At 31.0% G+C, this 12,011-nt stretch overlaps 2 protein-coding genes across 2 annotated transcripts; both read right to left on the bottom strand.

The window, feature by feature from the left end:
• Positions 1–5,879: 5,879 nt before the first annotated feature.
• LOC104776311 (uncharacterized) lies at positions 5,880–7,878 on the bottom strand. Its single transcript, XM_010500348.3, has 3 exons — positions 6,667–7,878; positions 6,351–6,579; positions 5,880–6,248 (listed from the first exon to the last, which is right to left on the bottom strand). Exons 1-3 carry the CDS (start codon positions 7,563–7,565, stop codon positions 6,090–6,092), a joined length of 1,287 nt encoding a protein of 428 aa, XP_010498650.1. The 5' UTR covers positions 7,566–7,878; the 3' UTR covers positions 5,880–6,089.
• Positions 7,879–10,588: 2,710 nt separating this feature from the next.
• Positions 10,589–10,882, bottom strand: LOC104776312 (uncharacterized). Its single transcript, XM_010500349.1, has one exon. It carries the CDS (start codon positions 10,880–10,882, stop codon positions 10,589–10,591), a length of 294 nt encoding a protein of 97 aa, XP_010498651.1.
• Positions 10,883–12,011: the final 1,129 nt, after the last annotated feature.

The following is a 12,011-nucleotide window of genomic DNA, read 5'->3' on the forward strand; positions in this document are numbered from 1 at the left end:
GAGAAGATAACATGATTTGATAAGACCTTCATATGATTCATAATATTCATATCTTATCACATCAAAGTGTTATAGAATCTCTTTGTCAAAGGCACATCTAAACTTCAGTATTTGGGATGAAACCTTGAAGCCACATGACTTGTCTCCTGCTGCTCAACGCTATTATGTTAGCGTTTATTCTCTTTAGTAAATGTGGTTCGGATACATGGGCTTTGGTTTTGGGTCCATTATCGATTTAGGCAAATGAAAGAACCATATATAACTTTAAATCTGTTAGGGTTAATTTAAAGGTATTGCAAAATGCACAGGGCTAGAAAGAAGCCCGGCATAATTTGGTTCAGTTAAGGCTTTATCAACCCAGATTGAACTATTTAACTCCAGTTTCTGAATATAATAGGCAAATGAAATGATGAGGCTAACAAAGTTTAATGGACTAAAATGTTATACTGTATAAGAATTGCATCTTTCAGTTTTCAGATCAGGAAATATACGGTTCAATCAATGATAAATAATTTTAGATGATGATGATGAGAAGTTTTAGAAAATAGGATAACTTGTGATGATTTTTTTACTCTTCTAGTAGATTCAATCATTCAAACTGAAACCTACTTATTTCCTTCACGAAATTTGTGGAAGAAGCCTTTAGAGTTGCAAGCAAAAAGAAATAAGTTTTACAACAAAGTGAATCACCATAGTCAGATCCTTACCTTTATGATAACATGTAGCAGTAGTATAGGAAAAACAGAAGTCAATATCGTCAACAGCATTAGGTTGTTTAGTTTGCTTTATGCATCACAGTTTCCAAAAAAATTGTATTTGTTCGTGTCTTCGCTCGACTTTTATTTTCTATTTGTACTTATCTTGATTTGGAAAGAATTGCCGGCGGATAACAAAGTGTTATCATGTACTTGTCGTGTGGAAAAAAAATTATTCCAATAAAAATACCTAAAACAAAATACTAAAACTTATATTTTTTGGTCGCTTTCAAAAATCAGTAGCTACATTACCAAACATGTGATGCCAAGCACTTTTGTATTGGAGAAAATAGACTTTGTAGCAAAGAATTGTTGGCTAGTTAAAAAAAAATTGAAAATTTTTCTATACATGTATGATTGAATTAAAGTTAAGGTGATATGTGCTTTGTCTTTTAACGATATATATATAACTATATAAGGTACCTTATAGAAGTTTTTCTTATATACAATGTTCTTTAATCACAATTCAATTACGAAATATTTAACCCATAAGAAAATCTGAAAGTCTGTTTCTTTCTATCCGGAAATAGTTCATTAAATTTCATTATTAAAATATTTGTGAAAATCGTTAGTAAAGAAATCTTTTCGCAATAAATTGGCACACATTTATAAAAGATTTTGTCCACAGAGATTGGACCAGTTTAGTTTACAGATTTAAATAAAATTGTGTTCGTTTTGCTGAAAGCAAAAAAAAACCCACAAAGTAAGGAAATAGGTAAAATTTGTAAATATATTGTACGGTAAAACCTCTATAAATTAATAAACATTATAAATTAATAAATTTTGTCAGTCCCAAGTTGGGTCAGTGTAAAAAATAACAAAATTCGATAAGATAATAATTTTTCTGAAATCCTCATGTAAAATATAGTCCCAATAATATCATAAATTAATAATCATGTAAATTTACATATATATATATATATATATATAATGTATGTTTCTCCTAAAGCTCATATCTACAAAACAACTGTTATGTTGTATTTTCAAAGTATAATGATATAAAATATTTTGTAACATGTCATAAATATAGCTACATTTTTTTAAGTTTTCAATTTTTAGATATCTATCATTTACATTCTGATAGTTTGATTGACTATTAAAATACAACAATCTATATTATTATTCATAAATTTAATTTTACGTATGTTATGTGTATAAGTGAATTTGTCTATTGTATTTGTAATTTATTGTTAATAATGTTTTCTAAATATTACAAATTCCAATACCATAAAATTTTGAATATCCGAAATTATTGTTAAAATTGTCTCAATTCATAATTTTGAAAAGTTAAACTATTAAAAATATATCTATAAATTAATATCACTATAAATTAATAAAATGTTTTGGTTCCAACATTATTAATTTATAGAGATTTTACTGTAGTAAGTATATCGTTAGCATATTTATGTTATAAGGATTATTAAGAATAATTACAAGGGTAAACACTTTCAGTTAGTATAGTCTGCTGAAGATTATATTGGAACCCACACAATATCTGCAGAGAAAAATGGTTGATTAGATTGTAAGCAGTGTTCTACATTAAAAAATGTTATCGGAAGATGAGCCAACACTAATTGGGCAACTGGCAATGGCCCATAGCAAATTGGCAAACTCCAAATTTAAGAACATCAAAATTGAAAAGGCAACTTCAATTTATTTGTTTTAATAATGCAAGTTGTAATTATGTTGTCTGCTTGCATGTTTGTAGTAACCTGCTTAAAGTTAAGAGATCAATGCTCCAATATAAAAATAAAAAAACACAAAAGAGATAAATTTCAATATTATTTGTAAGTGTGATGATTGCATAAGCATTGGTGAGGTTCACTTCTCAGTTCATTTTTGTTTTTGAATTCAAATAATGTGAAGTTCAAAAAAAGACACAAAAATATCATCGTGCATATGCGCTCACAGAAATCTCCAACGTTAATCATAGCCACCTTATCTCAACTCAATGTATCTACTCGCATATATCTTTATGTCTAGGATAAACCGAACCGAATATGGTTTGTGTCAAGTAAGTAGTAGTATGAAGTATGGGTCGAGTTTTCAGTGGTTGGGGTCTGAAGTTTTAATAGTAGCATATAACATAATTGTTTCCAATGCCCAATCCTTATAACATTGAGAGGTGTAGTACGTGCTGAAATAATGGGAGAGTTAGTCTCATACTTTGTAGAACTGTAACTACGAAGACTTACAATGACCAAGGTATTATTAATTTTCTGTCAGTGGATGGCACCCATTGGACCAACAATTTCAGCAATCACCGCATTAGTTTAATTTAGTTGTAACAATCTGTATTAAACTATATATATATATACAGTATATATGTATATGCACAACAATTAATTTCAAATACATTTAAAAATTAAAACGCACAAGTCATAACAATGATTTGTTCGAGTTTATATGCAACTATTTACATCTTAATAAATTTCGCAATCAAAGAGGCAGAGACATGTATGCCGAAACAAGCATTCCTCTGCTGACTTCTCTCGTCCACAATTTTTAATGTTTAAAAAAAATACTATATCCTAATTAATACTAGCAAATAATTAAATATATAGGTCGACGTTTTGATTGTTTAAAGAAAAATTAGGTTCTATACATCAATTATTGACGGTACGTATATGCCTCTATATTTAATACGCTATGTAAACTTCATATGGTATCGTCGACCATTTTCGAGGAATTAGATTATATTTCATGCACGTATCTTTATTAGAAGTACTCTAAGGTTTTACATTTTGTCATAAAAGCTTACTCGTTTAGTTAAAATATAATTGACCACCAAAGAAAAAAAGCTTACTCGTTTAAAAAAGTTGATCAGTCTACTCTATATTAAGAAAAAAAAATGCTGTTAAAAAAAAAAATCAGTCTACCAAAAAAAAATGTCGATGTAATATATATGTACTAGTACAAACTTTAAAATAGAGGCATATAAACCAGTAAATACTCTATATCTGCAGGATATTTAATTTAAAAATTTGAAGGCACTGAACTTTTTTTATTTTATGGGAAATTTGCAAACCAGTAAATACTCTATATCTGCAGGATAATTAATTTATGTGTGGAGTGGTTAGATTTCCAAGTTTGAAGTCAACATTTTTGAGTCAAAATGCTGTCAGACAATTACATGCGGGCTGTAAAAATTAATACTACAACTATAGTTTTCATGGATACAAAACTTATTAATGAAAGTGACGCTTTCCAATTATTTAAATTTATTGAAAATTGTTTTAAATGCTATAATAAGAGAATATTACAGATTATATGATACGCTCGATTTATACTTCAACGATTTTAAACTTAGTGTAATTTATTCAAGATTTTTAAATATTCCATAATCTTGTATTATTCAGAAGTATAAGATTTAAAAATATTTTGAAAATATTGCATAAGTTCAATAAATTCTATGAGTAAAACTAAAAAAAAAAATGAAACTCTCTGAATAATTTTTGCATGACGATTAATTGAGTTTCATTGTTTTTAGATGCTTTATGAAAATTTTAATATTTTATTATTTTTGGACAACAAAGATTATAAAAAAAGAATAGAAATCTTTTTCTTTTTTGTCAAAAAAAAAGAAAAAAAAAGAATAATCAAGTCTCGCTTCTTATAAAATTTAAGAATTTAGTGAAATCATACAAGTTACTCGGTGATCCATTTCAATAAATCAAATATTATTGTATATCTTTGAATTTTCGTGAATGAGAATAATCTACGTGGAATTATTTCAAATATTTTTGTATATTTTTGAATTTCCGTGAAAGAGACTAGGAGAGTTACCTACGTTGAATTATTTGGTTATTATTAGGTTACAGTCTAGTGGTTTATGTGAAAGTAATTACTACTACTAATTAGTACTGTGTTTTATTACCGAATAGCTTACTCAACCCACTCGGATGCTATGGTGCACTATATTATCTATATATATATATAGTCACATGTGTTGTAGTATTTTCTTAATAAGGTTTTGGAATAAGCTTCGAAAGCATTATATAGAAAGTATAATCAAACACTTTATTTTTAGTGTACAAATTCATAATATTTGGGTAAAATAAATTGAAATATTTTGCAATATTTGTTTGGAGTATATTGATGCGGAGGGAGACCAATCCAGCAAGAAACCATGTGATCAGTGGCGTCTATAACTATATAAAATAGAAGAAAACGAAAGGATAAGGATAATATAAAATCACAAATGATATTATCTCGATCTAGAGTATATTATATGATGATCGATAAGGACACATGGCTTCTACAAAATTTCTTTTATGCGACGAAACATGTATGCATCGGATGTGTTCCTGTCGTACCCCAAACTTATAATTAAAAAAGTATACCATAACCTATTTCTATGATTGATTGAGTAGTTTTAAATTCTTATCAATATCCATAATAAGAAAAACTAAGTACAACATTGCTGTCACCTAGGAAATTCAAAATTTGAAGTAACACAAAAGAAACGATTTCAAATTTGCCTTTTTTAAGTGATCCATTTCAAAACGAAACATGCATTGAGATCAACGCCGGTTTGGTAACTCTACGTTTTGTATACATAGAATTACTAAAAGGGTTAACAGAAAATTTTAAAACTCACCAGGAAACTTACGTTATATGCTTTGTGAATGACATATATTTTAACTACTGCCTCTGATAAAATTGATATTGCAAAAGGCATTGGAACTTACAGCGAAATTAATAAGAATTTGGCAGTACTTTAAACATCCAGAATAGAATAGAAGTATGCATCTAGAACAGGTAAGTCTCCTAACATAGACCATTGAAATTAGTTTCTCTGGATCACGACATTGGATGTTTGTTTAATCGATAGTTTTTGGGAAATCGCAATGCTTAGCGCCGAACAAAAGAATCTTCTTCATGCTTCCCTCCCAAATTTTTTTTTGTTTTTCTTGGGCAAAACCAAAATTTATTATATTGATCCCGAATAAACAATTTGCCATTTTATTATTGTTATAACTAAAATATCTAAAGGGAATCGATATTGTCAGTGATCTAGATCAAGATCATAATATTATCAATCAATATCACTTGTTCCCAAAGATTCGATTAAAAACATATACCATAAAAAGAAAAACAAAGAGATTCATTTTAAGCCGTTGATTTAAATAATAAAAACACCAGCTTGCTTCTTCAACTATTTACAGATTGTTGTTACATTAGTAAAAATCGAAAATTACTCTCTCTGTTACAAACCTCTGAAAGAAGCTATACCATTTTTTTTTTTGTTATATAGCTCAATCAGGGTTACAGAGACTGGTAATAAAAGAAAGAACAAAAAAGGAAATTTTTTTACATTTTGGTCTTCTTTTTTCAACTTTGACAAAATTTACCATCCATCTGATTCTGAACAGCTCTAACCGCAGCCACTCTTGCAGCCGTAGCAGCCTTGTTAGCTCCAGCCACGGCTCGGCTCACCTGCTCTTCTACCCGTCTCCGATTCACTGCCTTGTTCGCTGTTTCTCGAGCCGCCTGCAATTTTTCAAGTTAAAGTTATTCACTTTTTTACTTTTTGTGTGTCAATTCCAACAACAATCGAGTCAACAACTCGTGTCTCAACTAAACAAAAATTACCTGAACCGCTCTAGAAACAGGCTCGCTCGTAAGAGGAAGAGAAGTTACAAGACTCCCTGAATCCCATTCACCAGATTTAGCATCACCTGTTCTAAACGAGTAAGCACCAAACCCTTGTTTACGACCTTCATGCCATGCTCCTTCATAACAATGTCCATTAGCAAACCGATACACACCAAACCCATGAATCTTATCTCCAAAATACTCCCCTGCATACTTATCTCCATTTCTAACAAAACACAACACCAAAACAAAATTATTACTTTTTTGTCAAAACAAGATTCACCCAGAAAACAAAAAAACAGAGATAACATACCTGAAATGGTAAGATCCAAGACCATGTTTAACACCAAATCTAGACTCTCCAACATAAGAGCTACCATCAGCACAAGACTGAACACCAAACCCATGACTCTGACCATTGAACCATTCACCAGCATAACAATCACCAGTGTAGAATTTGTAAACTCCATAACCATGTCTAAGACCTTGCCTATACTGACCTTTATATCTACTTCCTCTAGCCCAGCTCTCAATCCCATGACCATCGTATCTCCCATCAACCCAGTCACCTTCGTAACGACCTCTCACGAAATAGTAATAAACTCCACTCCCATTACACTTCCCTTTGTGAAATTCACCTTCGTAGAAGTCTCCGTTACTGTAGAATTGAACACCTTCTTTCACGAATCGCTTCACAACCTTCTTCTCCGGTTTGTTGGTATCGTCTCCGATGTACCATTGTACCGGTTTAGATTTCGGGTTTCTTCCTTGGAACCCTAAGACTCTGGTGGTTTCGTCGCAGATTTGTTTGATTGCGATCACGGTTTGGTTTAGGAGTGCGATGTTCTTGGAAGCGAAGAAGAGAGCTACGGCGACGAAGATGAGAGCTAGCAATAGATTCTCTGATGTGAGGATCTCATCGGTTTGTGAGAAGACGACGACGAAGAAGAAGGAGGAGAGGCTGAGGAAAGAGAGAGAGACCATGGTGAAAGCTAAACCGGGATTAATCCGAGTTAAACCGGTTTTAGGATTTGATGAACCGAATGGTTTAGGTGGTTTTCGTCTCTGCTTCTCTTCTTTCTCTCCGGCTTCTAGATCTTGTTGCTCGCCTTCCACGATTGAAGATAAGCTTTGGAAAGACGATCGGACATTTGAAGATGACCGGAGCAACGACGACTGCGTCCTCGTTAGCTTCGCCGCCTGTTTCTCCATTTTCTTCTTCCAAAAAAAACACAAAAACTTCGAAACTGCCGATTAAACTTCTCCGGTCATAATCGATTTCTCCGGCGAGAGTACACTAATCGCTGCTTCGTCACCGTAAGTAGCATCACGCACGACTCTGTTAGTAAGAGGGAGGTTTGCGATTACTTTTTTTATAAACAGTGGTTCTTTTTTTTAATTTGGCTCTCTTCGTTGTTAATTTTTCCGGTACCGGAGAATTTTTTTAAACGGCGAAGCTCAGTGAGAGAGAGAGAAAGGGAGAGGAAGCGAAGAAGAAATGGACCGGGTTTGGGCTTTTTAATTTAAAGAGAGAAAGAAATGAGATTAGATTTGATAAGAACCGTTGGATTAAGATCTGACGGTTGATTAAGTAAAGAGGAGAAGGAGAACCGTTGGATGTTGTGTGACCGGTGATGATGGGAATATACATTGGTCGACGGATCCAAACATGAACGGTTTTTTAGCTTTTACTGTTGCAAAAGCTGGCACGTGCCATTAACTTTAACACAGTCTCTAATAATATCTTATTATATTAAAGTATTTTTTTTTTAATTACCAAACTGATTTACAGAAAAAAAAAAGTCTCTCCTTTTCGATAAAATTGTTAATGACATCAAAAGAAACTTTACATTTTTTTTTTTTAATAAGATTTGTTTCTATTCAACTAGGATTAGGGTAATATAGTTTTATCTAAATAAATCTTTTTTTTCAAGCTTATTTAAATTAATCATACCTTATAAAACATACAAAATGTCACCACTATGCAAAATGCCACATACAAAACATAGGAATAACTTATGTTAACCAGATTAATATTAATTTATTTAGTTAGTTAAATTCAACTTAATTTTTATATTTGTCACAGCCAAAAAAACATTTTTGGTTAATTTCTTTTTAAAAATAAATTAACCTATAAATATTTTTTCTTCAAAATTACCAATTTTTTATACAAACTAATAATTTATTATTATAAGATTATCTTTAGATTAATACTCTTAATAGTTTATTTATATTAATTTCATTACCTAAGTATAAAGGTAAATTGGTCAATTACAATCTAAACATAAACAATTAGTGGTACTTAAATAATAATAAAAACAATTGTGGTATTTTTGCCATTTGGCAATATATTTTTATAAAACTATTTTTAGCAAGATTATAATACTTAATTTGGAGTATTATCTTCAGGTTGAAATAAAAACCAGATCAATTCAATGGATCTAAATTAAACTTTCCATCATAATGACATACATAAACATCACCCTTGGAGGAAAAGAAAAAAACATACATAAACATCACCCCTAAGCCAGATTTCTACTATTCATGCATATAGGAGTAGTAATAACTTGTTTGCACAAAAAAAAAAAAGGAGTAGTAATAACTTAATTATATGTGTATGAACAACAACGTTTGAATTCATTTCATTTTTGGTAAGAAATCTGGTAGGTTATCTGCCAGCAGAATTGTTGAAACCCGCGATCAATTACTATCCACGGAATCTGTTTTTTTTTTTCAAACAAAATATTAATGGCAAAGAAAATAAAAAAAAGAGAGCAGGATGGTTGGATCTAATCAAATCGTGAACAACCTATTTTAATCAAACATCCTCGTTTGGTGTAGTTCGATGTTATTAGCCTCCGAGTTTAGTTAGTTATATTACACTGTTTGATCTAATTTATGGTATGATTTAGAAAGTTCTATGAAAGTGTGTGTGTATGGTATATATATATATATAATAGTTTGGTTGTTTTGTAATAGTTAGAAAAAATGAAACGTCGTAGAGACTAGAGAGTGGAACAATCTTTTTCTTACTAGTCAAATCACAACAACAATTTTAGTATAGTTGCCATGATATTACATAGTTCCATGTGATAGCTTTTTTAATTCATGACTGTACTTTTATTGCTAACAACGTTGGTTTATAAAATGGATTAAAACAGGATATTATCATTTAAGCAAACATCTCTTTCAAATGAGATCTAAAGTCAAAAATCCTCATCCGTTTTAACTTTCGGCTACGATAAAGGCCAATTGCAACAGAGAGCCATGCGTATGCATTTTGGTCATTATATTCGAAATTATCACAGCTTAGCAATCTCCTTTCTTTTTTACTAGTAAAATTTTAATATTTGTTATATCAAATTGGAATCATGTGAATTTTTCTTTTCAGAAATATGCAAAAACCCATTTTTCACACATAAAATAATACATATAAAAATGCTGTAAATATCAACGAATTTCTAAGTGAATGAAATGATCTGGATGATATTTAAACCAAAAATGTTATATATGTTTAGTAAATTACGTGGATAAAATGTAGTTGGCATGATCACATCCTACGCAGCATGTACAAGAAAACAATTAAAGATTTAAATCATGGAAGAGAAAGCACAATCATGATGTATTGTACTTCTTCCGTTACCTTCACACTTCGAAGCCTTATTCCCTTAACGACTCCCGTAACCAACTTGCAACAATATCAAAGGAAGAAACTGAGCTCCACGCAAGCATAAGCTTCAAAGAAAACCAAGAATAGAGAAGCAGAACATGCTTTTTGGGATTTCATTTAGACGAATTCGGCCCATTCCATTCAAAGCCCATAAGCTAATGATTTAAGTAATCTATTTTTTTTATTGAAAAAAAAGATTGATAACTTACATGGATTATATGAATAAAAATAAGACAACTTTTTATTTTCGAAAACTAATGATGTGAAAGAAAAAAAAAACAAATACTCCCTCTGTTTCAAAATATAAGATGTTTTGAGCGAAAGCACGCAAATTAAAAAATAATCACTTTAAAAAAGTTCAACCAATTATAAACAAGACTGCATAAAATAAATAATAAAAAAATAGAAAAGTAATCTAAAAGTTACTTAAAAAGTTGAAAACATCTTATATTATGAAACAAAGAAAAACCTCTAAAACATCCTATATTATGAAACAGAAGGAGTAGTTTATAAATTAAACGAGGAACACCTTTTTTGTATGCTTAATTTGGTACTTACCATTTTACTAACATATCCAGGGAAATTGTTCGCAAAACCTTTTCACAGGACTTTTACCTCCAGGGACGAAGTATTCCTCATTATTGTATGGGTTTCCATCACAAACTTGCTTGCAAGCGTCAGAACATTTGGCTGGAGTTGCTTTTTTGCCGGTCTTCATGCACACGTTCGTAACACAATTTCTAAGACATACATCTAGCGCTCTCTTGTTCGAATGAGCGACTTGTGCTGAAAACATTATCGTACATAACGTTATAATCATTAAGAGATTGCATATTCTCTTTGACATTTGACCCGCCATCTCGTTGGTATTCTGATAAGTCTAAAAACTTTTCTTTTACTGTAGTTCTAGTTTTCAATGAGATGATTTGGTGAAAATGATGGGTGGTTTTAGGAGATTTATATAGTAAACAAAGTTTAATCGGTTTAAGAGTTGTTAACTGTTAGAGGTTAATTTGTTCTTCGTTTCTTTTTTTGGACATCTTAGATTCTTAGGTGCTATATATATTGGTTTGTCTATCTGCGTAACTATATGCTACAAGCCTACAGAATAAACAATATCTTAGTGGCCTTTATTTTTCTTACGGGTTGTTAAGAAAAGCTATTTTTGACTATCGGCGTAACTATATGCTACAAGCCTACAAAATTAACAATATCTTACTGGCCTTTTATTATCTTCCTAAGCTCGTCCATCAGTCCATGTGAGAAAAGATACATCTATTACGCTTAGTCACCTAATATTAATTCTCTTAAGATATAAAATAAATAAAAACTCTTGGCCATATATGTGTTTTTAAGGCATTCAAATCGGAGTTTTGTTTTTTTTTTTTGAACAAACAAATCGGAGTTTTGTTAAATAGCTGGAAATTACATGATCTTCATTTAGGAGTCCATGATGATGATACATTGGCTTCAAAGCTTTCATTAGATCAAAGAAGAGCAGATCCATGTATCTTTCATCAACGAGGAAGTCAGAGGTGTTGTTGATTATATTTATATGCAAATTATGTCGCTCAACAAGGACAACCCAAAGAATTGGAAAGGTAGATATATAGGAGCGACAAATAAGAACTTATCATGGAGAAGAGAAGGAGTTGAGGCAGAGACGCCAGAACCTCTTAGTGATTAAGAATAGCGGGTGGAGAAACATGGACGACCGAGAGAGATGTAAATGATAAAATGATAAAATGAAGAGATTTGTTCCTCGATAGGTTATGAGTTCTTATCATACGCGCGTGTATGCTTATATATATGATGTTTTTTTCTTTTTCTTTTTCTAGTAGTACTTGTGAATAAATTTCGATTAAGAATTCCAAAACCTTGATAAATGAAATTCGTCTTAACAAAGAGTCACATTTTGATTTGAGAGTCAAGTCAAAACGAGAAGGAGTCTAGACTATACATAACCAAACGAGTTTCAATTACATTGT

Source organism: Camelina sativa, chromosome 3, assembly GCF_030686135.1.
Source record: "Camelina sativa cultivar CO46 ecotype springtype chromosome 3, ASM3068613v1".
Lineage (NCBI taxonomy): Eukaryota > Viridiplantae > Streptophyta > Magnoliopsida > Brassicales > Brassicaceae > Camelina > Camelina sativa.